At 48.6% G+C, this 27130-nt stretch overlaps 2 protein-coding genes across 2 annotated transcripts; one reads left to right on the plus strand and one right to left on the minus strand.

Moving 5' to 3' along the window:
• Positions 1–120: 120 nt before the first annotated feature.
• NAGPA (N-acetylglucosamine-1-phosphodiester alpha-N-acetylglucosaminidase) lies at positions 121–10312 on the minus strand. Its single transcript, XM_088174673.1, has 11 exons — positions 10149–10312; positions 9468–9953; positions 6780–6919; positions 6095–6203; positions 5758–5886; positions 4762–4970; positions 3944–3991; positions 3503–3631; positions 2292–2423; positions 2081–2135; positions 121–1550 (listed from the first exon to the last, which is right to left on the minus strand). The coding sequence occupies exons 1-11, from the start codon at positions 10310–10312 to the stop codon at positions 1298–1300; spliced, it is 1854 nt and encodes a 617-aa protein (XP_088030799.1). The 3' UTR covers positions 121–1297.
• Positions 10313–16369: 6057 nt separating this feature from the next.
• ALG1 (ALG1 chitobiosyldiphosphodolichol beta-mannosyltransferase) lies at positions 16370–25718 on the plus strand. Its single transcript, XM_014888558.2, has 13 exons — positions 16370–16612; positions 16687–16764; positions 17979–18082; positions 18548–18696; positions 19188–19277; positions 19891–20001; positions 20844–20959; positions 21836–21874; positions 22430–22489; positions 23243–23353; positions 24263–24377; positions 25101–25176; positions 25501–25718. The coding sequence occupies exons 1-13, from the start codon at positions 16393–16395 to the stop codon at positions 25633–25635; spliced, it is 1404 nt and encodes a 467-aa protein (XP_014744044.2). The 5' UTR covers positions 16370–16392; the 3' UTR covers positions 25636–25718.
• Positions 25719–27130: the final 1412 nt, after the last annotated feature.

Consider the following 27130-nt stretch of genomic DNA (forward strand, 5'->3'; position numbering starts at 1 on the left):
GGCTGGAACAATACATCCTGCAGTGTGGGTGTTATTAAAAATAAAAGCCCCTGGGGTTGCACTGGGTGGCTGAGGTTAACTGGGAAAGGATCAGCTCCTTCAGCAGCTGCACATCAGGAATTTTGAGTTTCAGACAGGTAGCACTAATAGGCTTTATTCAAGTTTCAAATAATCTTCTGTAAATCATAGAAAAATAGAGTCTCTTGGTTACAGGCTCATTGGATGCCAACACTGGCACAGAAATTACACATCCTTTACTTGGAGAGGTAAAAAGGGAGTGAGTGCATAAAGATGTGTGGGGCTCAGACAGGCTCTCAACCCTCTCTGCAGCATCCAAGGGGCTCATGCAAGGCTGCGTTTCCCTCATGGGAAGCCAACTCCAACACTTTTCATGTAACTGTGCAAGGATGTGTTCCACGTTTCCAGAGGAGGTGCTTGGGATCCTGGCTGGGTTGGAGCCCTTGCTGGTCCCTCTGAGGAGTGCCCAGTCTGTGTCATGCCAACCATGCCACGCTCTCCCTGTGTGTGCCCTCCCCCACAGGGACAGCTCCAGGCTGTGTCACTGCCAGGGTCCCTCAGCCCACAGAGCCAGGCAGAGCCTTTGGCTCCTGGAGCTGGGGAGATGCACACGTGGAACCTGGGAGCTGACAGGGCTTTTTGTGGTGCTGTGCTGCAGAAGCTGCCCCAAAACACAGCACTCATCACCCTCTGTGGCTGCTCTGGCTTGAGGATTGGTCAGAAAACACTCCAGCCCTGCCCAGGGCTGTCATCCCTGCATGTCACCCCTGAGCCACCACCGTGGCTGGGAGAGGAGGGCTCTGCTGGCACTGGGTGCTGCACCTGCTTCAACATTTTAGAACAAACTTTTTGTCACTTTGATTAAAATCTGAGCTTAGCAAGGAAGGGCAGTCATTGACTGTAATACCCTTAAGCCCAGCTTTGTACTAGAGGCAGTTTAACTTGCATCTTAAAAAGCACTGCTCAGGTGAGCAGGGATCTTTCTGAGGTGCCTGTAACTTGCATCCCTCACCTGTTTCCCTCAGGTTTTGGAAGGAACCAGCCCATCTCCTTTCCTGCTGCAGCTGTGGAATTCCCTCACCCAAGGGATGTCCTGCATCCCCTAATGCTGCAGTCCTAGGTGCTGGGGCAGCAGAGGAAAGGAAACCACGGCCTCAACAGGGCAGTTCTTGGGCTGAGGCTCCTCAGGCAGCAGTTTAAGGTTCTCAGTGGGAACAACCCCAGTGCTGTTGGTGCTGAGGAGCAATACAGGGTGAAATACCTCATCCCATCCGTGACTCTAAAGGAACTCTTGGTTTGGCTCCTGAGTGTCCTCGGGCTTCTGAGTGTCCTCAAGCTCCTGGATCTCCTCCTGGTCCCAGGCAGCAGAGGTAGGGCAGTGAGGGGCGTCACCGTTGATGTCCCTCAGGGGGAGGTAGCGATAGTCGCGCTCCCGGTGCCGCTGCCGCCCCTGCAGCACCAGCCCCACGTTCCCCAGGGCACTCAGCACGAGCAGCACGGCCAAGGCACAGCTCAGGGACAGCCACGAGCTTCTGGGGGCACACAAATCACATCACCAACAGCTCACCTGTGGCACATGGGCCCAGTGTGCAGAGGCTTGTCCTCCCTTCTCTGTGTTCCCAAGCTTGTGGGCTACTCTCAGACAGGAGAGAACCTGGGAATCCTTTAGGCTGGAAAAGCCCTCCAAGATCATTGAGTTCAACCATTCCCCCAGCACTGCCAAGGCCACCACTGAACCATGTCCCCAGCTGCCACATCCACACAGCTTCTAAATCTCTCCAGGGATGGGGACTCCACCACCTCCCTGGGCACCCTGTGCCACTGTCTGACCACCCTTTCTGTGAAGGAATTTCCTCAACATCCAAACTAAACCTCCCTTGGCCATTTCTCCTTGTCCTGTCCCTGTTCCTTGGGAGCAGAGCCCGACCCCCCTGACTGTCCTCTCCCGTCAGGGAGTTGTGGACAATGAGAAGGTCACCCCTGAGCCTCCTTCTCTGCAGACTGAACACCCCTCATGCTCTGTGACAGCCTCGGAGATGCACAGTGAGCACCACACACTTACTCTGACAGAGAGAATTTTTCTTTGCTCTCTTTCTGGGAAGCCAAACACTGTCCAGCTGGAAAACAAAGAGGGAAGAAAGGTGGGTCAGGGTGTAAAATTCCACTAAAAAAGAGCAAAGTTAAGCAGAGCTGGTGACTAAGCAAACACCAATATGCACTAAAGCTGCTCCTCCAACATTTTTTTCAAGCTGCACCCCCCTGCAGTCAGGTACCTCTGTGTAGGTGGTCCTGCAGTGCCCCGTGGTGGGTGATGTTGCAGCTTCCTGTCTCGGGGTCACAGGGACACAAGTGGTCACACGCACAGCGGCTCTGGCAGCTCGGCCCAAACCAGCCCAGGGGACACTCTGGGGATGGGATCACAAAGGGATTGGTCATTGCCAAAGCTCCACCTGCTCTGAGACCAGCCAGGCTGTGGCTGCAGCTCCCTCAGCTGAGCCTGCAGCAACCTGGGAGCACCATGCTGGGAGTTCAGGGCTGCTCTTCGGTGTGCCTCAGAGGGGTGTTTGTGTAAAACTGGGATCACAGAGTCATGGAATGGTTTGAGTTGGAAGGGACTTTAAAGCTCATCTTGCTCCAACCCCCTGCCATCGGCAGGGACACCTTCCACTATCCCAGGTTCTTCCAAGCCCTGTCCAACCTGGCCTTGGACACTGCCAGGGATCATGGGGCAGCCACAGCTTCTCTGGGATGGGCTGAATGTTCCCAGGCTGGAACAGAGCATCACTGACAGAATCAGACACCCAGGAAGTTCACACTCAACTGTAATTAACTGGTTCACTCAGATACAGGGGGACCTGGAGTGGTTACAGGAGGCAGGACAGGGCCAGCTCCATTAGCACTGGCACAAGGAGTGTGAGGGTGGGATGGCAGGACAGCCCTCTGGAGCATTCCACAGGCACTGATCTGCATCACCTGAAGCCTGGGCTACAGCAGGGCCTGGTGCAACACCCTGGAGCAGAGGATGTTTTGTGTTCACTCAGGGGCTCTGGGAAAGAATGCAGTTCTTTGGGGCTGAGCCAAAACATGAATCCACAGTTTTCTGTTGATGAAGCAAACTCCTCTTTCCTCTCTGCTCCTTCCTCTCCTTTTTAGCCCATTTGGCAAGACAGGCAGGCCCAGAAGAGCTGGGAGCCAGCTGGCAATGTTCCCCTGGCAGAACGGCCCCTTGCTTTGCTTACAAGAGGTGGCTGAGAGGTGACACAAAATGCTGTCCCTAGCTCTGGAGGTCGCTGAAAGCCCTTATCCTGCTCACAGGACCCTTATCCTGCTCACAGGACCCTTACCCTGCCCACAGGACCCTTACCCTGCCCACAGGACCCTTACCCTGGCCATAGGACCCTTACCCTGCCCACAGGGTCCTCACCATGCCCACAGGACCCTCACCATGCCCACAGGACCCTTACCCTGCCCACAGGGTCCTTACCATGCTCACAGCTGGTGCCATAGAAGCCGGCAGGGCAGGTGCAGGCTCCGTGCATGGGGTCACAGGAGCTGCCGTGCTGGCACTGACATTTCTGGCTGCAGGATTCCCCATAGAAACCAGGAGCACAGACTGCAGGAGACAAGCAGAGATGTCAGAAGGACCCTGGCAGCAGAGATGAGCAATCCCAGCTCACAGCACAGCTCAGGGTGTGCAGGGATGCTCAGCAATAAGATCAATGTGTGCCCTGAACAAGGATCAAGAGCTTGAGTGTCTCACACCAAGCCAACTGCAGATGTTCCAGCTGCAATGAAACTCACACTGCCACAAGAGAGCAGCCCAGCCCACAGGGTGGCCTTTCCCTTCCCTGCAGCTGTAGGAGAGTGGCTCCCACTCCCCTCTCCCTGGCTGTGAAGAGGCAGGGCAGTAGCAGTCAGTGTTTACCTTCAGTGCAGTTGCTGCCAGTCCAGCCGGGGTCACACAGGCATCCAGCTATACAAACACATGGAACAGTGTTACTGACAACAAAAGAACACTTGCAAGCAGCAAGGACTTGAAATTAGGAGCCTCTGCCTCTTGAGGTGTCTTCTTACCCTGCCAGCAAACCCCCAGAAGAGGAACCCTGTGCTCACACAAAGGGTGGGCCCACATACTCCCCCCTCCCAAATGCAATTCCTGCTGCTGGCATTCCCTGGGATCAGCTCTGGGTCAGCTACTGGTAACACCTGCAGCCACCAAGCTCTGCCCAGCCACTGCACTGGGGCACACTTGAATGAGAGTTGAGTCAGGAGGACAGGAAGAGGGTAATGGGTTGGGGCATGGAGGGGCAGGAGCTGGGGGCAGACACTCCAGCAATCTCTAGGTTCAGATTCATGGAAGAGTAGCACCTGCAAACTTGTAAAAAATATGAAGTAGGAGAGGGAAGTAAAGAAGGAACAGTAAGAGGAGGGGACAGAAGCAGCTGCTTTTACACAGCATAATACACATCCTGCCCATCAACAGCCTCACAGAAAACCCAGAGCACAACCCTGGGGCAGAAAGGGAAACTGAGGCACAGAGCTTGAAGTTTCTAGCCCCAAGCCCCCGGCCCAGCCCTGCTGGCTCCTAAAGAGGCAAGTTCTGACCATCTGTGCCTCAGACACTGGAGAGGGGAGGCAGCCCCACTCAGCCAGCCGGTGCCTGGCAGGCAGGCACACTGGATTCCCCAGGGATATTCCCCAGGGATATTTCCCAGGGATGCCCCTCCCCTGCACAGGACTCACAGGCGCTGCACACGCCGTGCAGGCTGCAGTTGGCAGGGCCGCAGTCCAGGGTGTCACAGGCGGGACCTGCCCAGAAGTGGCCGTGGCAGTGGCAGTGTCCGGCCACGCAGAGCCCGTGGCCACTGCAGTCGGGAGGGTCGCAGCTCGGCTCGTGCACACACACCACGGTGGAGATGCTCCGGGGACAGCGCCACATGCTTTCAAAGGGGCTGGGGACGGCAGAGGGGACATGAGCTGAACCAGCACTGCACTGCCCAGCCCAGCCCAGCACAGCCCAACACCCGTTCTATAACCCAGAGATTCCCTCCTGATCCACAATGGCAAACATTACACTAATACTGGGAAAATAGAAACAAAAATACATGGGAGTCAATGCTTTAACTGAGTTAAAAATCCCATCTGATTTCAAACATGGAATTAGAGAAGCAACACAGTCTCCCTTAAAGCAGTCCCAGCTTCCCTCATTCTGGCACCCAGCACACATTTTCTTCAATGTTATTTGCTTTGATACAAATTATATCACTGTAGTTATAGCAACTGAATGTTAAATCCCTTCATGTTTGCAGTCAGAACAGACTAAAAAGTTGAATTTAAAACAAAATATTCTTTAGATTCCCTCCAATGAGGTAGGGCAGGGTGTCCCAGTCAGTGTTTCTCTTCCATAATAATAAGCTGCTGACAGATCTCTGCTAATTCCAATGGATGTGCAACTCTGAATCTCCCAGACTGAGAGCTGCTGTCTTATCCAATTCCCACACCAGCCACTCAGACACAGCCACAGCCACAGCTTTGCTGCCTGTATGGAATCAGCTCAGCTTTAATCCTGGATGACTAAGTGGAAAAAACATGGAGTCACTCAATCTCTTTAAATTCTAGAGCTGTTCTGTCCCATAGATCCTGTCACCTGCCTTTGCTGTGCCCTCCCAGCCAGGCCAGGACGTGGGGCTGGGCTCTGCATTCCAACAGGAGCCCTGGGCACGAAGCAGCAGCACCTACCAGTGCTCAGAGGGGTAGTTGGCCAGGGTCCCATTCAGCACCAGCGTGGCAGAGCCTCCACCATCCAGGTTGATAGCATTGATGACTCCCTGCTGCTTCAGGAATTCTGCCATTTCCCACAGGTTGACCCTGCAAAGCAGAGGCTGTTTGTTGATTTGCCTTCAGTGAAGCTGTTAGATCAGGAGCTTGTTGCTCTCTGTGGAGGAAGGGGAATCTCTCCCATCCCAGGCAACTTGAGGAGGGCTGTGTGAGCCTTTCCTGGCTCTCCTGAGCTCTACAAGTCTCTGCCTTGAAACAGCTACAGAGTCCCGCCAGTCCCAGGAATTTAAGCCCTTACCCTCTGGATTCTGTCTGTCCATCCACATGAACCAGGACCAGCCGGCCCTGACGGTCGTGTCCCACTGCAGTCCTGGCTGAGATCACGTTGATGAACCTGTCGAAGGTTCCTGCAGAACAGGGAACAATTCACACTCAGCTGGGGGACAAAATGGACTGTTAAGATACATCTGTCTGCAAAAGAGCTCCCAGCAAGGGCCTCATCTGAACTGAAACACGGTGAGAGCACAGCCCAGGCTCCTCTTGTTCATCCAAGCCCTATAAAAGTGCCCTTGATTAAGTTCTTGTCTGGCACAGGGACAAAACACAGGATTGACAAGCCCTTGGATTTCAACTCCTGTAAGAGGCACCTGCTTTAAGTTTCTCTAGACAGGTTAGACAGGATAGGAATTCTTGGCTGTGAGGGTGGAGAGGCCCTGGCACAGGGTGCCCAGAGAAGCTGTGGCTGCCCCTGGGTCTCTGGAAGTGTCCAAGACCAGGCTGGACAGGGCTTGGAGCAGCCTAAGACAGTGGAAGGTGTCCCTGCCCACAGCAGCAGTGTGGAATAAGATGGTCTTTAAGGTCCTTCCAACCCAAATTATTCCATGATTCTATGAAAGCTGGACTTCATAAGTGCCCCTTCTCCCAAGAGCCCCAGGGAAAGGACAATCCATGGCCAGGCTGAAGCCAGGCCCCACAGTATTTACCTGTGGTTTGAGTGTCACCACACTCGGCCACCCGGCTCTGGTTGATGTACACCTCTCCATTCCTCAGCAGCCAAACCACCCCACTGACAAGCTGCACAAAAGGGTTGGACTGATCCAGGACATCCTCCTCAGACAGGTAACTAGGAACAGAGGGCAGGAGGGTTACCCACAGTCACAGCATGTCATGGTAAAGCCTCTCCTGCTGCCAGCAGGCTTCTGAAGCAGGGAGAAGGGCAGAAGGTAGAATGAAGGATAGCTACATTCAAAACGAGACCAAGCAGTGTGAAATATCACTTTAGCAGCCAGAGCAGCCCCTGCTCTCTGGTCTTTGCACAAACCCATGGCTAATGATGGTCCCTGGCCGCTGTGCCTGAAACAATGTGGCCAGCAACGCCAGCAACAGCAGCATTGTGGCCAGTGAATCCAAGCCAGGGTAACAAGGGCAGCATCTGGCAGAACACAAGGACAGAGCCACTGCCAAATACTCAGGGATCCGTGGAAGCAGCTGTAACATCTTGCTGCCTCTCAGTTTTTGTTCTCCAAAAATGTGACACCAAACAGCTTTGGAGAGCATTCGGAACTACAGCCTGCCTGCAGCTGCACTGCTCCTTCCCTCTGGGTGTTGTGTGTCACCACAGGAAGGATGCTGCTCTCTCCTGATTGAGGGTGAAGAGGAACACCTGCCTCGTTGGAGCCTGATGCTGGGGGATGTTTGCAACTGAGAGGACGGCAGCAGGGGCTGGAGCTGGACAGCTGTGCTCTGCCAGACGTTTTGGATTTAAAGGTGACTTTTTTGATGTCTTGTGGGAGCTGGATGCTCAGCTTTTACTTGTCTGGTATCCGTGACTGTGGGCAAGCAAAGTTTTGTGCTTTGTAGAAAAGTGTAATTGCAAATACCTGAATGGAAAACATGCAAAACTAATTCCCTTTTCCCATGGGAAAGGAACAAGAAGACAACATGAACATGGCTGAAAATAGATCAAACTACAAAATAGTTTGGGCAGGGACTGACAGCTTTTAAAGCCTGGATTCACCCCATGTCAGCCCCGGGAGCAGCAGCAGCAGCTTTGCAGGGTGGGGTAACTGTGCCCTGGGCTGTGTCCTGCTGGTCCTGATCCAGGGTGAAAGTTGTGAACGACTTTTCCCACTGTCCTGACAGCCAAAATTATTTACACCCAAACTATTTTTCTGATCATGGTTTGGAAGGCACAAAGCCACCAAACAGCAGGACAGCTCCATTTAACAGGGACATCCTGCCAGAGCTGGGGAGCAGCGGGGCACAGCTGAGTTTAGGGACTCAACAGTGACCATGAGACTACTGTTGGTCCACTCCACAGAAGCCCCCTCCCTGAAGGGAGGTGTCACTGACCCACCCAGCCCCTCTCACATAAATCAAGGCCATGGTACTCAGGGCCATGTCAGGTACTCAGTGTTAGAATGGCTGCAGGATAAAGCCCTGGCTTGGCACACTCAGTGTGGGTGGGCTCACTTCGCAGGGATCCTTCCTGAGTCCTGGGAGTCAGCTACCAGAAGGGTGGAGGATGCAGCTTCCAGGCTGCTCCTGCATCTTCTGAGACCATCAGAGGGGTCCTGGGAACCCTTCTGGGACTTTTAGGATCCTCCTACTGTTGGGGAAGGGCAGCCCCTTGAGGCCTTGAACTACAATCCCTCAGCCAAATATTCCTCACCAGAGGGTGATCAGAACTACTGTCTCCAGCTGCCTGGGGAGGGTCACATGCTCAGGTGGGCAAGAAGGCCAATGACACCTGGCCTGGACCAGCCACAGTGTGGCCAGCAGGGCCAGGGTAGTGACCCTGGATCCCCTCTGCTGGGCCTTTCACAAGAAGGACACGGAGGGGCTGGAGCGTGTCCAGGGAAGGGAACAGAGCTGGGGAAGGGGCTGGAGCACCAGGAGAGGCTGAGGGAGCTGGGAAAGGGGCTCAGCCTGGAGAAAAGGAGGCTCGGGGGAACCTTCTGGCTCTGCACAACTCCCTGGCAGGAGGGGGCAGGGCTCTGCTCCCAGAGAACAGGAACAGATTGAGAGGGAATGGCCTCCAGCTGTGCCAGGGAAGTTTAGACTAGATATTGGGAAAATTCCTTCATAGAAAGGGTGGTAAGGTACTGGCAAAGCTGCCCAGTGCAGTGGTGGAGTCACCGCCCTTCAAGTGTTCCCAAAAAGTGTTAATATGGTCAAGCACAGGTTTGCCCAGAGAGAATGTGGAGTCTCCATCTTTGGAGCTGTTCAAAATCCAACCAGACACAGCCCTGAGCAGCCCACTCCATCCAACCTGTGCTGAGCAGGGTGCTGGATGAGGCACCTTGTGAGGTCCCTTCCAAAGCCCAGCCTTTCTGTACTGCAGCCAGAGCACATACACTCCACTCTGTGTGGTGAACACAGAGCCCTCTCCCCTTCCACCCTGCCCAGTGTCCCTACTGCAAGCTGGGAGAGGAGACACTGGAACCTAATCAGCTGGAGATCATAAGTTACCGAGCTTCTCTTCATCCTAGGACATGAGCCAAAGGCCACAGAGATAGTTCCACGAGGTACAGCAAGAACATCCCTAGCTTCAGCATTCCAAGTGAGCTTCTACTCTAACTGGGGAGGCCAAGGAGTGATGAGCTTACTGTCTAGTGATGCCTGAAAGTCTTCAGGCTAGAGAGCATTCTCCAAATACCCCCAACTCTTACCCAAACACCATGGTGCCATCTTTCCGGATGCCAAACTGAGCGTTTTGTAGGCCTCCAGAGTCTCTCACCAGCTTTCCATCGCTCACAACATTCCCAAGGCACTCTCCAGTTTCCATGTTAAAGTACCCGCCGTTCTGGGCCACCAGACACTTCCTGAGCTTTGCAGTCTCCTCCACGGGGGCTCTGCGTTGAGCCAGGCAGCCGCCGGCACCGCCAGGCTCCAGCACCGAGAAGGTCCTCAGGGGGTTCCTCACGAAGGTGAAGTGGCCATAGACCACCTTGCGGTCGCTGCCCTCCGGGTGGATGTACGAGACAAACGTTCGGGTGACAGCCACCGGGCCGGCCGTGCTGTTGTCACCGGGCCACGCTTCGTGCGTGAGGTTTCCGTACTTGAGGGGCTGGCAGTCCCTGACGTGCCTGTGGCCGTGCCGAGGGCCGTGCTGCCAGGGCGGGTAGGGCCGCAGCCCAGGCTCGCTGTGGGGGCTCCTGCAACGACAACACCCGGTTGCCCCAAGGCCGCAAAGGCGGGGTGATGAGAGCGGCGCAGCTCGGGGTGGGCACGGCCTCGCTGACACCTCAGGCCCGCTTCTCCCGCGTCCCACCTGGCACCCGCTCCACCAGCCCGACCGCAGGGCACCGGCAGCCGCCGGAGCCGGGCACAGGCGGTGCCCAGACACTCACCCGGCGCCGCGGGCCACATGCAGCGAGCCAAGCACAGCCAACGCGGCCGCCAGGACCGTCCCGACCCCCGCTCGCCCCGATCCCCGTCCTGGGGCCGGGCCCGCCCCGACCCCTGCCCTGCCCGGACCCCCGCCCGCGGCCCCCGCCGCCCCACACGCCGCCATCTTGGCGGGCGCTCGGGGCGTGGGCGGCGGCAGCGCCCTCTGGCGGCTGGCGGGGCCGGGACAGCTCCCTCAGGGACGCGGGCCCCGAGCTGCTACATTAAAATAATTAAATCACAGAATCATGGAATGGTTCCGGTTGAAGGGACATTAAAACCCATCCAGCCCCACCTCGTGCCATGGGCAGGGGCACCCTCCACTATCCCAGGCTGCTCCCAGTCCCATCCAGCCTGGCCCTGGACACTGCCAGGGATCCAGGGGCAGCCACAGCTTCTCTGGGCACCCTGTGCCAGGGCCTGCCCACCCTCCCAGGGAACAATTCCTTCCCAATATCCCATCCAGCCCTGCCCTCTGGCACTGGGAAGCCAAAGTCAAAGTCCCTCCCCAGCTCTCTTCAGGCCTTGATTCCATAAATGAGGTGGTACAAGCACAGATATCAGCCCTGTGCCCTCGGGAGCGAGGCTGTGCAGACACAAACTTGAGGCAGGAGGAGATCCCAGTGTTCCCATAGCCAGTGGATTATGCCTCAGCTTTCCCAGGATAAGCACATCTGGTTCAGGTAAATAAATGTGCTGCTGTCTCAGGCGTATTGCAGGTGGGAAAATGTAGTTTTATGTCACAAATTAACCAGAAAACTCCTTTAGGACAAGCCAGTGCATTAAAAGAGCTAATGTTGTTATGCCTCCGGTTTTATTCAGCCATGGAGAACTGCAGGTGTCCTGCAGTTTCCAGCTGGAAACAAGCTGTCAGTGGAACTCCAGGGTGGCCTAAAGGTGGTTTTCATGGTCTAAACTCAGCTCTACATAAAGCATGAGGAGAGTGTTCTGGGAGTTCACTCAGGTTTGTGCCTGAGTTTGGTCTTTTGCTCAAACAGCTTCACCTTCTCACAGGGATCATCATGTACTAAGGGTTCCACTGGGAGGTTTCCACCCAGTTCCCAAAGTCACCCGGTCTTTTCCATAGCTTCCAAGAGAGTCTGGAATCACAACATGCAGCGTGGAATCCATGGGCCAAAAGTCACCTTTGGAAATTGACAGGGAACAGAAACCTCTTCCAAATTGGAATGAGAAACAAAGCAGTATTTGAAAATTGAATAGTCTCTCCTTTCCATGTAGGGCATTTACTTTTCACTTTACTTTCCTCTCTAAAGCAGCTTCTTCCACCTCATTAATATTAAGTGGAAAAACAAGGGACTTGTTTATCCAGAATTGCTGAGAGGAAAGGGTGGCATTGCCAGAATTCCAGTACTTGTTTTGCAGTGACACGTGATTTCCCCACTAATTGAGATAACTACCTGCTGTTAAAGATAACCTGTCTCCATTCCAAGAGTGTCACAACCATATTCATGTCCCCAAAATGCAGAGTCTAAAGTACAAGTTGTGTGCAGGGGCTGGGAAAACACCTTGTGACCACACTGAGCCAAATTAATCTCAGCAGCTGAGATTTGGTATGAAGACACAACCCCAACCCTAACTGAAGTCTTAGTCGAAGTCAGGCTCTAAATCAGAATATCTTTGTTTTATATGCTCTGGAAGTCAGGGGGTGTTTTTTTCTGTTATCAGAGTGAATATCACGAGAGGAATGTGCATGCTGATGTCTAGAGATAATAATAATTCCAGTTATATATTGGAATATAAGGCAGATATTCTTCTGTCTTCAGCCTGAAGTTTAGCCCAGCTCTGAAAATTTGGGGATGAACACAATTAGGAACTATTTTATCCTTTTCCTGCAATTTGAAAATTTTATCTTGTGAAAAAAACTTAATCTAATAATTATTAATTTGAATTTCCCTGTAGTTATCAGCCATGTACACTGGCTTTACTTTTCCTGATTATCTCCCTTCTTCCTCTTCTATGCCCTGGGAGGAAATAAAAAATGTGTTTCTATAGCCTAAACCTGTACCTGCCTGAAAAGGTGTCTAAGCCAATACAAATTATTATGGGGAAATTGTCTTTGGGAAGTTGTGTAAAAATTTCCTAGATCACTTCTTTTACCTTCACTCCTTCCTTGGAGATTTCTTGGGTGGGGAGAAAAGGAGTAAAGCAGATAAAAAGCAGCTGGTGAGGTTAAAAGGCAGCAACTGCAAGAAGGGTGCAGAGTTTGGAGGAGATGAGGAGAAAGGAGCATTAAAAGGGTCTTTTCATGTGGATTGGAACGAGATGATCTTTAAGGTCCTTTCCAATCCAAACTATTCATTGATTCTGTGATCCTGTAGCATTTTCCCTTCAGACAGGAAGGTTGGAAGGCTTGGTAAAAAGTTTGTGGGTAACAGCTGACATTGAGGTAAAGCAGATGTACAGTTCCTGCCACTGCAGGTACTAAATAACAGCAATAATTTCATATTTTAGAGCATGGGGATTATTAGAGGAACATTAGGGCCAGTCCTCCCTTCAAACACCACAGGACTTTCATCTTCAGGGCAGAGCCCAGGGGCATCCCAGCAGCACCAGAGCAGGCTCAGTGCTGGGCCACCTGCAGTGGCATTTCAGGCCACCTGGAACAGCTTCCAAACTGAGGTTATTCTGCAGCCAACTCCTTTCATCTCCACTGTGGCAGGGGTTGTGCTTTGGAAATTGAGCAAAAAGAGAACAAACACAAGAAGCAAATTGCCTTGCTGTTAAAAATGGCCATAATTTATCCCTCATGATATAGCACAGCACCAGTGCTCTGAGCCCTTTGAGTTTGCAAGCACTGTTAGCCTGTGCCCTGCAGTGCAGGTGTGATTGCTGCAAATACTTGTTACTGGGATATTCCTTGTTATTTTTTCAGTGCAAATAAAATAAATTTTAAAAATTAAAATTAAAAAAGCATGTTTTAAAAGGTTTGAACTACATATACCATGTGGCAATAGGAGTAATCAGGATAGCAGCAGATTGTCATGATATTTGCTTGAGACAATTGAGTTGGAGACTTCTGGGATGAGTGAAGTTCCATTTGTGAGAGGGTTTTGGCTGCTCTGTCTCTGTTTATTGCACTCACAGCAGTCCATCGAGGGTGGGAGGACGGGGATAAAGCTTAAATAGATTATTTCTAGGGTAAATACAAACAACATTTCCAAACTTTCTGAAATGGTCAGGAAGAAGAGACAGGAAAAGCCTTTTGTAAAACAGAACTGCTATTCAATACATATGAAAAATTTTATGGGCAGACATCAATAGTCTCTGAAAGTGCATTTCTCTCAGGTGCATCCCTGTTTTCAGAGCCTCAGCCAGAAGTGATGACTGCACCATATTTATCTTTCTCGAACTAAGTGCTCTGAAGATTACAGAGGTCAAAAGGACTTTTATTGCAACTTATTTATTTCATTGTACCTTCAGAAACTAAAAGTCACTGCATCCATAAAGATGATACACTTGTAATTTTAAGTCCTTTGATAACCTGCCAGAAAATACAGCTGTATGGAGTTGGGGTGTTATGCCTGATAGTCTGCAAGATTGCATCAGTCCCTCACTCCATTTCAGCCAGGATATTTGCACTTTATTCAAGGAAGTAAACAGAAAAGCAACTTGCATTTTGCATTAAAATTATATGCAGCACGGAGCTGTCAGGTGAGATAGGAGGGACTGAAACAAGGGATTCCCAAAAGATCAGACCTCCTACAGGTTGGAATTGTCAGGAAAATTAATCCACAAACACCAGAGGTTTATGTTCAAAAAGGAGACAGAGGAGTCCTGTAAATTTATTCAAATAAAGGGAGAGGCCATGGGGCATTTCCCCTGGGGTTTCTCAGATTTCTGGCTGCAAATTTCCTCTTTCCCCATTGGCTGAAGTACTTGAGAGGTACAGACTTCTCGGAATGCCTGATACCTAAGATTCCCCTCTAATGTATAACCCTCCCTTTCAATTTTTAATTCTCATAGAATTCATGGTTTTTCCCCATTGCTTCTTTCATCTTTCAATATCCAGTTTAATTTATCAGCAAACCTACAGTTTGTTTGTAAAGGCAAATATCTTTCTCCATTCATCAATCAGTGGAATCCATCCCATTGTTTCTTTCTCAGTGCTAGTCTTATCTACCAGCAGACCCACAGCTTGTTTGTAAAGACAAATCCAACATTCCTCTCAGAATGTGTGTCTGCCATGCTGGGGCTGTATGTGTAACAGTAGGACAGGAATGGGTGACAGTGGCGTTTTCTTGAGGAAATCTTAGCTCCTCAGGGAATGGGCATGGCCCGAGGCTGCCAGAGCTCCAGGAGTGTTTGGACAGCGCTGCCAGGGATGCCCAGGGTGGGATTGTTGGGGTGTCTGTGCAGAGCCAGGAGTTAGACTGGATTATCCCTGCAGGTGCCTTCCCACTCAGAAGATTCTATGATTTTATGCTTTATCAGTAGAAAAATATGCATTCGGAGCAGAATCTTTGAGCAAACATTCCAGGCTTTATTTTATTGTGAAACCAGTCTGCCTACACTCATAATTAGTTACATGTTTTAAAAGGGAACAACGGTTTCATTGTTACCACCTACTTGCAGTTTGGCAATATGGAGAGTTACACTGGAAATGCAACATCTGACATCTGGCTTTGTCATGGGGGCAAAGAAACACAACTGAAATAGCAGGATACCATTCTGGGGGCCACAAGGGTCTGCAGAGGCAATCACGGAGTTGTGAAATTTCCTGCTTGGGAAGAGCCCCTCAGGGATCATCCAGTCCAGCTCCTGGCCCTGCACAGACACCCCAACAATCCCACCCTGGGCATCCCTGGCAGCGCTGTCCAAACACTCCTGGAGCTCTGGCAGCCTCGGGGCCGTGCCCATTCCCTGGGGAGCCTGGGCAGTGCCCAGCACCCTCTGGGGAAGAACCTTTGCAGCCTGACCTCCCCTGGCACAGCTCCAGCCGTTCCCTCACGTCCTGTCCCTGTCACAGGGAGCAGAGATCAGAGCTGCCCCTCTGAAGGAGCTGCAGCTCCCAGTGAGTCTCCCCTCAATCTCCTCTTTTCAGCCAATCCTCACCTGGCTTTGTTCCCCTCTACACCATCCTCGTGGCCCTCTCCTGGTGGATTTTTAATAGGTTTAGATCTTTTTAATGTTGTGGTCTCCAAAACTGCAGCTGGGGTTGTGTCTGCTGCCTTTGGACAGAGCTGGGCTGAGCTGAGCTCTCCTCCCTTGGAGCTCACCCTCCTTCCTGCTAAAACTCAGCCTCTCCAGTTCTCATCATTCTGAAGAGCTCGGAGGCAAAGCCATGGAGAGGCCAATGCCTGGTCTGGGCATCCTTGTCCACATGGACCAGGATTTCCTCAGACAGCCCAGAACCCTCTGGTGAAGAACCTTTTCCCAAATCCACCCTAAACCTCCCCTGGCACAGCTCCAGCTGATCCTTGGTCCTGTCCCTGGTCACCAACATCTTTCATTTGTGTTTTTATCCCTGTTTGTAGTGAAGAAATACTGTTTGTCCGCTGCACTGTGTGACACCCGCTACTGGATTCTTGGCCAGTACAACTGACTTAGTTTTAAACTTTTGTAAAACTGACTTAATTTTAAATTTTGTACAACTTAATGATTTTTTCAATGTGGTGTTCAGTCACTTCCATGGTGGCAAGATAATGTGGCAAATGTTTCTGTCAGCAGGCTTCTGTTTGTTCTGTATTTCCACCAGAAAACAAGTTGAAAAGAGAGGGAAATTGTTTATTAGGTACACGTATGAGAAACCAGTGGGATGCAGATGTTGAAGTACCTAGTAGAATCAGGGATTGAGACAACAAACTGAGGGGTAGCACAGAAATGTAGAGTATTAGCTCACATCCAGAAAAGATCTCGTTAGAATTTAGCTGAATTCGAACTAAAGAAAAGCACGCACATTGGATGGTAATGGGGCTGCACTGAAATGACCCCTGACTTCGAGATACTCTAAAATATACCAGGAAACCCCATACTGCGGACGAATGTCCAGTGCCGCTGTAATTAATGAACCCCTCTCTATTGCTGTAATTAATGAACCCCTCTCTATTGCTGTAATTAATTAATTACCCATTCTCTCAGTAATCTCCCCGGTCCCGCTGCCCGTCCGGGGTCCCCTCAGAGCGGGGCACCTCCGCGCCGCCAGGGGGCGCTCCCGCCGCGCCCTTCCCGTCTTTGCGGCGCTCCAAGATGGCGGGGCCGTGGCTGTGGCCGTGGCTGTGGCCGGCGGTGGCGGGCGCGGTGGCGGCTCCACTGGTCCTGCTGCTGTGGCGGCGGCGGCGGAAGGCGGGCGGCGCGGGCCGGGTGTGCGTGGCCGTGCTGGGGGACCTGGGCCGCAGCCCGCGGATGCAGTACCACGCGTTGGCGCTGGCCCGGCACGGGCGCGAGGTCGCTCTGCTGGGCTACCTCCGTGAGTGAGGGGCGGCCGGGGCGCCGCGGGGCCGGGCGGGGCGGCCGCGCCGCTGACCGGGCTCTCCCCCGCAGAGACCCGGCCGCACCGGGACGTGCTGCACAGCGAGAACATCCGGCTGGTGCCCGTTACGGAGCTGCGCGGGCTGCGAGGTGTGTGCGGGCCGGGCCGGGCCGGGCAGGCAGCGGAGGGAGCTGGGGTTCAGGGGACAATGAAGAGTCCGCAGCGTGTACGGATCCAGCCTCAACACACGCACAGCTCCACACTACTGTCTCCTTTTCTCTTTTAAACAGGAGCCACTGGAATTAAACACCTGCCCTTACATTGGTGCTGTTCACGTGCAGAGTGAAATGTGGGAATTATTTTCATTCTACCTCTTCCTTCTCCACCTTGTGTTTACCCCTATTGCCCAGAGAAGCTGTGGCTGCCCCATGCCTGGAAGTGTCTAAGGCCAGGATTGTGGCCTGTGTCCAGGGGCTTGGAGCAGCCTGGGATAGTGGAAAGTGTCCCTGTCCATGTCAGGGGTTGGAATGAAATAAGCCTTAAGGTCCTTTCCAACCCAAACTGTTCAATGAGTGTAGGATTTCCTTCTGTACAAAATACAGAATGAGAATTTGTAGGGATCACGAGATGTTTACATAGCTTTATAGTGATCACAGAATAAAATCACGAAGGTTGGAAAAGCCCTCTAAGAACGTTGAGTTCAACCATTCCCCCAGCACTGTCAAGGCCACCACAGAAACATGGCCCCAGGTGACACATCCACTTTTAAATCCCTTCAGGGATGGGGATTCCACCACTGCCCTGTGCAGCTGTGCCAGTGCCTGACCACCCTTCCCATGAAAAATTTTTCCCAATATCCAACCTAAACTTCCCCTGGCACAGCTCGAGGCCGTTCCCTCTCATCCTGTCCCTGTTCCCTGGGAGCAGAGCCTGATCCCCCCTGGCTGTCCCCTCCTGTCAGGGAGTTGTGCAGAGCCAGAAGGTTCCCCCTGAGCCTCCTTTTCTCCAGGCTGAGCCCCTTTCCCAGCTCCTTCAGCCTCTCCTGGTACTCCAGCCCCTTCCCCAGCTCTGTTCCCTTCCCTGGACACGCTCCAGCCCCTCAGGATCTGCTTTTGAGTGATCCAGTCCATCCAGATCCCTCTGCAGAGCCTTCCTACCCTCAAGCAGATTGACACTCTCACCCAGCTTGGTGCCATCTCAGACGTGCTGGGGGTGCACTCAATCACTTCCCCAGGTCGTTGGTAAAGTTATTAAACAGGTGTCCATTTTCATGTTATTTTGACCTGTGTCTGCAGAGCTGGCTGGTTCACATTTCTGTGGGGAGAGCTCTAGTATTCTTACCTGTTTTTCTGTCGCTTTGCAGTGGGTCCAAAGCTTTTCCAGTATGTCCTAAAGGTGCTGGTGCAATCAGTGCAGTTACTGTACACATTGCTGAGGATAGATCAGCCATCCTATATTCTTCTTCAGGTATGTTTTGTATTAGGACTAATTTCAATAAAAATAAGTAGTGCTACATTACAGGGCGTTTTTAGCTATCTCAGACATTGTTCTAATTATTTCAGAGCTGAATTGGCCTCATCAGTGGTGTAAACCTGTATGCAGGTATTTTTTGGCCCTAAACTTTGAATTGTCTGTTAACAAGTCAAGTTTTCTCTTTCTTTTAGTTGTTGTGCTTTGAAACTTCATTGCCATAGGCAGTAGTAAAGAATAAATCTTACTGGAAATGTTGGTGTGTTTATTAGAGAGGAATTTTGATCTTGATCCAAGGGTTAAATTTGAAGTATCTGCCAGTGTTTGTAAGTGAATACAGTCTCTGTTCATGAAGCTCCCTTAAGGTGATGCAATTTCAATTTGATTTTCTGTTTCTGGTAGTTGCTTTGTGTTTGTCACTTGGTCACAGTCTTATGCTATTTTGGTTTTGGTTTTGAGCAGAATCCCCCAGGCTTACCCAGTATAGCTGTTGCCTGGGTGGCAGGGCTGTGGTGGGGGAGCAAACTCATCATTGATTGGCACAATTATGGCTACACCATCATGGGCCTGAGTCTCGGGAGGAGCCACCCGCTGGTCCTGCTTGCAGAATGGTTTGTACAGTCATTTCTGCTCTGTATAAATGACGTGCTGTGGTGGAATTCAGAACAGAGGCCAGTGAGGAGAATATCATTGGCATGGGGAGGAGTTTCTGGGCCTTGCTGTGTAAAACTGGTTTCTGTTCTGCAGCTGCTTTGTGGAACACGTGGGAGGGGGTTTGCAGGAAGTGGCAGGTGGCTTTTCCATACATATGCAAATGTTGATCTTGTTACTGAAATTCCTTTATATGTCCTGGGATTTTTATTCTTAATGCTGCTTTACACTCCAGCTTTTCTTTGAAAAGCTCCTTGCTGAATATAATTGGTTATGTGTAGTTAAAGGCTTTGGAGAATAGGAGTCCATCAAAAATTGGCAATCAAATTTCAATTCTGGGGGCAGTTGGGTTTTTTTTTGCTTTTATTTGGCTTTCATCAAGCATGGGTACTGGGGACAGTTGCTGCAATTACCTGCCTTTGGTTTCTGACTGACATTTGATTTTTGTCAGGTATGAAAAGCTTTTTGGGCGCTTGTCTGACTATAACCTGTGTGTCACTGATGCCATGAGAAAAGATCTCTGGGTGAATTTCAAGATCAAGTAAGTCATGTGCCTCAGACAACTTAGTGTGTGTGTGCTAAGTAAATGAAAGAACAGATCCCTGAGGATTTAGGATTCAGAGGGATTTTACAAAAGCAGCTCCTGAGCTCATCCATCTCCACTGAAACACATCAGCTCAGTTTTGTGATGGGCCAATGCAGTGTGGGCATTCAGGAATCTTCATTATCCTTCTAAGCCCCATTGACTGAGGTGGCAGTCCAGGAGCCATGGAAGTTTGCTGGAGTGGGACAGATATGACTGAGATTTAAACAATTACTCTGGCCTGCCAGCTTGTATTGAGGGCTTCAAGAGTTGCTCAGGGCAGTTATGGAGTAAGTTTGAAAATCAGGACAGTGATGTCTGCAGTTTTGACAGGTGCATTTCACCCCTAGAATAAGCACAAAAGAAAGGGATTCTTTGTTACCTGTATCCACCTTGGTGTGTTCCAGCAAACTACAGGAATACAGGAACTTGTAAGAGTCAAAAAATTAATTACTTTGCTGTATTGCTTTAGATGATTTCTTTCTGATTACATCGTTGCAGCCTGCCACTGTACCATGTGCATATTGTTACATCTGCATCTTATTTAAGCTGCACATTTATTTCCTCCTAGGGCTGTAACATTGTATGACAAACCAGCATCTTATTTTAAGGAAACACCATTAGACCTCCAACACAACTTGTTCATGAAACTTGCCAAGGACTACGAGCCTTTCAAACCACGGTACGTGCGAGTGCAGCTGACCCTACAGTCCTTAACCAAGGGACGTGGACTTGTGGCACTTAAGTTACCAGAAATACTTGTGTGGGGTATCCTGACTCCCAGCAGGCACAGAGGGCACTGAGTTGCCTTAATTGTCACTAGGAGAGGCCAGAAGTGAAATGATTGAGCTGTGGTAACACAAGTAGTAGAAGCGTTTTGTTATTAAAGAAATTGGCATAAGCACTGAGGCAATCTGTGGGGAGTGTCTGGGGTGGAACTCTGCAGGTGTCTGCTTCCCACTGACCCACACTGCAGTGGCTGGATGCTTCCTTAATAATTTCCCTTCCTTAATTACTGTGGAGAGCCTCCAGCATCTTGGTCCAAGTGTTAAACACTCCCCTCTGGCCATGCAGGATGTCACCTGGAGCAGAGGTACCGGGGAGTTAACTTCACTAAACTACAGCTTGAAAAAGAAGTGAAATCCACATTGCACGGTGGGGGTTTTTTGGAAATGCCCAGCTCAGAATGTGTATGTTCTGAGTTTAGTTGAATAAATGTGCTGTTGGCCTCCATGCTGTGCTAAATGTGAGATAGACTGTGGAAAGGGAGGCTGACTCTGCTCAACTGGTGAAGGAAAACATTTGGTTGGAAAGTGGAATTGTGTCTATAGCAGCAGGCAAGAGGGAAAGATGGCCTGCCCTGTCCTGGTATTTCTGTAATGTAATGATTCTGTTTCTAAGCAAGTTGAGCAGCAAATCTGAAGCCAAATGTGTAGAAATTCGTGCCAGTTAAGCAGAGTGCTCCCTGCTGTTGCTGGCTGTGTGTGTAGCTCATCCTCAGGAAGTTGTGTTTCCATAGTACAGAGCTGCCAGTGGCAGTGCTGACAGATCGGCCTTCACGGAGAGGGATGGGACAAGTGGCAATGTGCTGAAGGCCAGGGCCCGGCCAGCCCTGCTCATCAGCAGCACCAGCTGGACAGGTTGGCAATCAGTTCTGCTTTTCATATCAAATTGGGTTTTTGTACTTTCTCACACCTGAAGTTATGTTTGTCCTTTGTTTCCTTGGGAGAATTTGAAACAAGGTGTGTATGATGCAATTAAATGTGTAGCTTACATAAAGCTACAAATGAATGATTTTTTGGAAGTTATATTTTAATTATAGAGCTCAACTTTAAGAATGATTAAAAGAGGTTTCCTACTTGTTTTTTTTAGCTTTCATTCTAGACATAGTGTCTTGCATGGTGGTGTAAAACAGATTAAGAAACTTAAATATTTCCTCCTTACTGAGCACCCTGAAGGTGTCTCAGCCCATGGCAGAGGGCTGGGATGGGATGAGCTTTAAGGTCCCATCCAACCCAAACCAATTTGTGATTCCATGATTTCTGATGATGGCTATTACATAATTATGTACTTTTTTTCCCTCTGTATGAGGAAGGGAACAAAGACTGGAAACAAATCCATTGCCAGTGACCATTGGCAGGATTGTCTTTATCTTTGAATAATCAGGGCAGTTTTTACACTTAATTCTCAGTTTCAGAAACTTGAAAAATTTAACTTGATAGCTTCAAAGATGTCCAGTATTTGTAGCTGGTTTGTTTGTCATGTTGCCAACAGGGAAATAAATAAATACTATGCACGGTTATGGACTTTTATTTATGAAAATAAACTAGGGGATTTTTAATAGCACATTTTAGTAAATAGTAATCTTTAAGTACAGACTATGTACTTAACCTTGGAGTACATGGTCTGTATTTAAATTATGTAGGTGAAGGTGAGGAAAATCTCAATTGTTATTTAAAGACAAAATTTAAAAATGGTAGAAATATGAATGTCACTAATAAAGCCTTCTTTTTCAGAGGATGAAGACTTCTCAGTCCTTCTAAGAGCTTTAGAAGGTTGGTATGAAGGAATTAATCTCACTTTTTCAAAGCGGTCTCTTCTGGACACTTAAGAAGGGTTTCTGCTAAAGAGCAATGCTTCTATATTCAGGAGAAAATGCATTTGTATTTGATTAATTAGCATTAATTTAACGTTAGTAATTGAAATACAGCAGCACAACATTTGAATTCAATTAGAGTTGTCAGGAAGAATTAAATCCCTAACTGGCTCCTAAACTGCAGCTTTATTTTCTGAGCTATTACACTTACTCTCCACAGGTATCTGCTAATGGGAAGGAAGGGAATACTTTGTCTTATCTTGTAAACTTTGCAGCTGCAATTCTAAATTGATCTGTTGAAGCAACTGATGAGGGAGCAGTTGAAGAAATGCTTCATGCATAAACAGCAGGATTTATTTCTGCAGAAGTGTGTAAATGTTAACATTGCTGAATTTACTGCTGTGTTACTAATACATGCTTGTAGTGGGAAGCTCAATAATGAATGCATTGTCACCACTCTTCAACCAAGCACCCTGAGATTTGTCAGCTCTGACCAGTGTTTTATCTTCTCCAGATTATGAGAGGTTTATCAAGGAGGGAGCCAAGCTTCCAGCTTTAGTGTGTGTGATAACAGGTAAGAATGTTTGTGTTACACTTCTGTCAGTGCCAACAGAAGGTTTAGTTGCCACTTTTGTTCTGTGCTGACTCTTCTGTTGCTGGTGAGAGAGAGGAGGGATTGTTGCCTTTGTGTCTGGTTATAAGGACAGTGATTTATAGCTTTTTGCTATAGCTTTTTGCTATAAATTTTGAGTTATTGCACTATCCACCAGTTATGGCACATCTTTAAAGAGCCTCCCTGTCTGCTCCAGCTCTGCATGAAAAACAATCTAAGGTCAATGTTGATATGCTGCTGCAATACCAATGTCAGAGGAAGCAGCCTCAAGCTGTGCCAGGGGAGGTTTAGAATGGATATTAGGAGAATTCCTTCATGGAAAGGGTGATCAAGCACTGGCACAGCTGCCATGGGTGGAATCCCCATCCCTGGGGGAATTTAAAGCCATGTGGATGTGGCACTTGGGGCGCGGGTCAGTGTTGGCCCTGGCAGTGCTGGGGAACAGCTGGACTTGATCTGAGAGGGCTTTTCCAACCTTAAAAGCCCCATGATTCTACACTGATGGAAAACTCATTGAAATATGGAGTAAGAGAAGTCCAGATGCACCTTGCTTTCAAGGGAACTTCGATTTTTCATGTCTTTTCAGGGTACCACAAATGTTGTATCCTGCTTGTGCACCTGATCCAACAGGAGCTTGTATTTCACTGTATTTCACTTGTAGACCACATTGTTTTCAGTCATCTTGATACAACATTATTTTTCTGTTTTAAACAGGTAAAGGACCTCTGAAAGATTACTACAACGGACTGATCCAAAAACTGGACTTTCAGCATATCCAGATCTGTACACCATGGCTGGAAGCTGAGGATTACCCTCTTCTGCTTGGTAAATAGTGCATGATGGACAAGCACTGAGGATGTGTGGGACACCACTCAGCACAGTTGCTGGGGGCTGATGCAGACTGCACAGAAGCTGGGAGAATATAGTCAGGAAAGTTGCTGGTTAGTGACAGATATTAATGGATTTGACTCATTCCAGAAAAGCTGCTGAACTCCCCTGGCTGGCTTTTCCCTGTTTTCCCAAGGAGTAGCTGTGTTGCTGTTTCAGCCTTTGCACTCTGTTTCTTCCAGCTGTGCTGAAATACAGGTGCCTGTGCATGTTCTACTTTACTTTCAGGGTCACTCCAGTACATGAAATGAAGAAGTTGTTGGCTGAGCAACCAAAAGTAGCTAAAATTCTAAATTAACCTGTCATTGGAATGTTATTCCCTCAGCATCTTCATTGCAACAGCATAAAGTGGGAGTAATAGAGTTATAAAATACATCTTCAATGTGATGTTCATTCTGCAGGGTTAGAGCCTGACAATTTATGTGGCTGTAAAACACTGTTTATTTGGTCCATTTCAAATAATTAACATAAAGTCTGTAAAATCACAGTGTAATTCCTCTGTTTGAGCTGACTTCAACTGGGAGAGGTCACTAGTGAGCCATGCAGTGTATCCTGATTGGATTGTGATGAGATTTTCCTTTACTTAACCATTTTTAGCAGACTGAGAGGCTGAAAGGCTGTTTTAAGATACACAGAACTTTAAAATCCCCTTTAATTTAACATTTGAGTCCCTAATTTGAGTCCCAAAACACCCTGTGCTTTATTATTTTCCCTGACTGTTGAAATTGTGTCTGAGCAGTTGAAAGTTTCACTTGCACCATCCAAAGCAGCACAGAAATAAAGGTTTGCAGGAGGACAGAGGAGCTGCTTTCAGAGAGTTCAGACTGTGTTGTGTTGGTTTTTCAGGCTCAGCAGACCTGGGGGTGTGTCTCCATAAATCCTCCAGTGGTTTGGATTTGCCCATGAAGGTGGTGGATATGTTTGGCTGCTGTTTACCTGTGTGTGCAATACATTTTGAATGGTAAGAGCTTATTCTGCTACAGCTCAAGGGGATCACATAAAACAATATTCTTACAAAGCCAGAGATCAGCAGCTACTGAAATACAGGAATTCAATAAGATTCCTGTATTATGCGATTTTTAAAATCCAAAAAGATAGAAATCAAGGTTGTTTTAAGTTTAAAAGTTAATACTAGTTTCTACAAATTGGGAGCATTCAATGCAAGCACTTACCTTAAAAAAATCCCTGTTTCCATTGTTTCCATATATTTAATTTTTAAAAAAAGCTTTCTTCTGCATAGACACATCTCTTCAGTGAAAGGCTGAGTGTATGCATGGGCATTCTTGGAAATTTATGGTCCTTTGGGAAAGCAGTAGCTTTGTAAAAGAAGATAAATTCTCTGTGAAGATTTCATGATGGATCATGGACATATTTTCCTTGTAGAAAAAAAATCTGGTTTTAAAGTAGATCATTGCCCTGGTTTTTAATGGATGTCCAGATGAGAGGCACAAAGACAGAATGAGGGCCCTTTGGTACAGTTGTGGTAGATTTAGTCTGACATAGAAAGGAGAAGAAGTCTTTAACTGTTTAAAACTGCCTCTATAATTTCATTATGTCAGGTATGGAGCTTGTGACACCTGGGGCCACAATGATACAGATATCCTGGTTTGGTGTGCAACATTGTAAATGTCCCACTCGCTACTTTTTGCTTCAGTTTTCCTTCTGTGTCTTTTTTTTTTCACAGTTTACATGAACTGGTGAAACACAATGAGAACGGTCTGATATTCAGGGACTCGCAGGAACTTGCCAAACAACTGAAGGTAAAGGCTCTGACTGATTTCTTTCCTCTCAGAAATAACCCCAGAGATGCCACTGTGTGGGCAGCCTTTTCAGATCTGAGCATCACTCATGTGTTTTGCATTCTCTCAAGGTACTGCCTGGCCTGAGCCATTGTTAGCCTCACTTCTGTTTAAATGTGAATCTGAAGCTGGCAAAAGCATTTCAGATATTGTCCTTGTTCTCTGTTTGTGGGGCCAGACCCCAGAAGTGCAGCTGTAGTTGAGGGTTACCACTGGGGAGGCTGGAATAAGCCTCAAATGGAACATGATAGTTATTTTTCTGTGGTTTTGCTTTTTAAATTACAGATGCTTTTCTTGGATTTCCCTGCCCTGGAAGGGAAACTTCAGAGCTTCCGAGAGAACCTGCGAGCGTCCCGGCAGCTGCGCTGGGACCAGAGCTGGGACCAGACTGTCCTTCCCTTGCTGGGGAACAAGCAGTGACTGGGGGGAAGGAGGGGGTCAAACACATTCCTGCAGCTGCAGAGATTTGGGAAACAGTGAATAAACACTTTATATTGTTTGCATTTATACTTTCTAACTCCTTTGTCTTGGAATGGGGCTCTAACTCTCTTCCTTTACAGTTTCAGCTTCCTGGGTGAGTGAGAGGTGCTGAAGGTGCTGAGGCTGTTCATTGTGTGCCCTGTGCTGCTTGAAGGTCCCTTTTTGGTGAAGATCCTTGAGTACAAATAGAAACTATTACCAGCTTTACCTCCTGTACAGTCAGCACTTCAGTGGGTGATTTGGGTGTGGTTTTGGCATATGGCACATGTTTTTCATTTGAGTTGTTTCATTTCAGCTGGTCAGTTCGATGGCCAGTGCCCAAGTGCCCAAGCACTGAATATCCTCCTGTGTGGTTTTATTGGGATGGAACCATTTTGTTTCCAAGTTGTTTTTCCTTTTGACAGTGTGTGCAAGAGTGTAGAAGCACAGCATTGGTGTGTGACAGCTTTACTGGGCACTTAGAGCAAAGCAGAGCTTGCAGTGAGTGTTCTCCTTTGTACACTGAAATGAATGTGCCCATTTACCTTGGGAAAGAACATAAAATTAATCTCTTCTTGAACAGTTGAACAGAAAAGGGAAAAATAAACCCAAAATATGTGAACAAATTATGTATAACTTAGTCAAAAGGCACTTTGCTTTCTGAGTACTTACTCAGGTACAGCTTTTTATGAAGGTCAGTGTTCACATGCAAGCTTAATGCTTACAAGATTTTTTTCATCACCTTTTTGATGATGAAATAGATGTCAGTCATTGGTAAATGTGCTTGGAAGTGTGGGCAATAGGTTCTGCACCAGTAGTCTTAAACTCTGAGCAACTATTGAATTCATCTGCTTTTGTCAAAAGAGAAAAGGTGAAAATAGAGTCAAGTTGCTTTACTGTAGGAATTTGGCAAAACCTTCAGCTTACTGATTGAAGAATGATCCATAAAGATTGATTTGCCATTTTTTTAGTGTTTTTTTTCCTTTTTTTCAGTCAAAATCCTGCGTAAGGGTTTGGTCATTCCTGTGCACATGGAGGTAAATTAGGCACTTCTCTAATTAAACAGTAATGCCAAAAGATTTAAAGAGGTTTCCTCTTCCTATAATAGAACTTTTTAGATCCAAAATGAGCTCTGTACAGAACCTTTGACTTGAATTTTGTGTAAGGAGATAAAGGAACTCCTGTGTGGGCTGCCAGTTTGTGTTTGCTCTGGAAATAACACATTTGAGTTCTTCCTTTTGGGGACAGGGATCCAAAACCTAGGCTGGGGTTATTTCTGCTTGATCTGAGCAGCCATGGTCTCCTTTAGCTTGAATTAAAAGATTCTTCAGGTTTCAAGTTAGGTATCATCAGTTTTCTCTCCATTGCTACAGAAGGAAGAGGTTGAAGTTTTTTCATTTCAAGTAGCTTTTAATAGAGAAAAGGAAGTCGAAATAGAAGAATGAGCAGCACTTTG

This window comes from Sturnus vulgaris, chromosome 16 (genome assembly GCF_052056855.1).
Source record: "Sturnus vulgaris isolate bStuVul1 chromosome 16, bStuVul1.hap1, whole genome shotgun sequence".
NCBI classification, from domain to species: Eukaryota; Metazoa; Chordata; class Aves; order Passeriformes; family Sturnidae; genus Sturnus; species Sturnus vulgaris.

Coding starts and splice junctions, on each gene's coding strand:
- NAGPA (XM_088174673.1), bottom strand. CDS start 10,312: ATGGCGGCGTGTGGGGCGGCGGGGGCCGCGGGCGGGGGTCCGGGCAGG. Junction 9,954..10,148: donor CATGTGGCCCGCGGCGCCGG/GTGAGTGTCTGG, acceptor TTGTCGTTGCAG/GAGCCCCCACAGCGAGCCTG. Junction 1,551..2,080: donor GAAAAATTCTCTCTGTCAGA/GTAAGTGTGTGG, acceptor GTGTGCCCCCAG/AAGCTCGTGGCTGTCCCTGA.
- ALG1 (XM_014888558.2), top strand. CDS start 16,393: ATGGCGGGGCCGTGGCTGTGGCCGTGGCTGTGGCCGGCGGTGGCGGGC. Junction 19,278..19,890: donor TGGGTGAATTTCAAGATCAA/GTAAGTCATGTG, acceptor ATTTCCTCCTAG/GGCTGTAACATTGTATGACA. Junction 22,490..23,242: donor TTTAGTGTGTGTGATAACAG/GTAAGAATGTTT, acceptor TGTTTTAAACAG/GTAAAGGACCTCTGAAAGAT.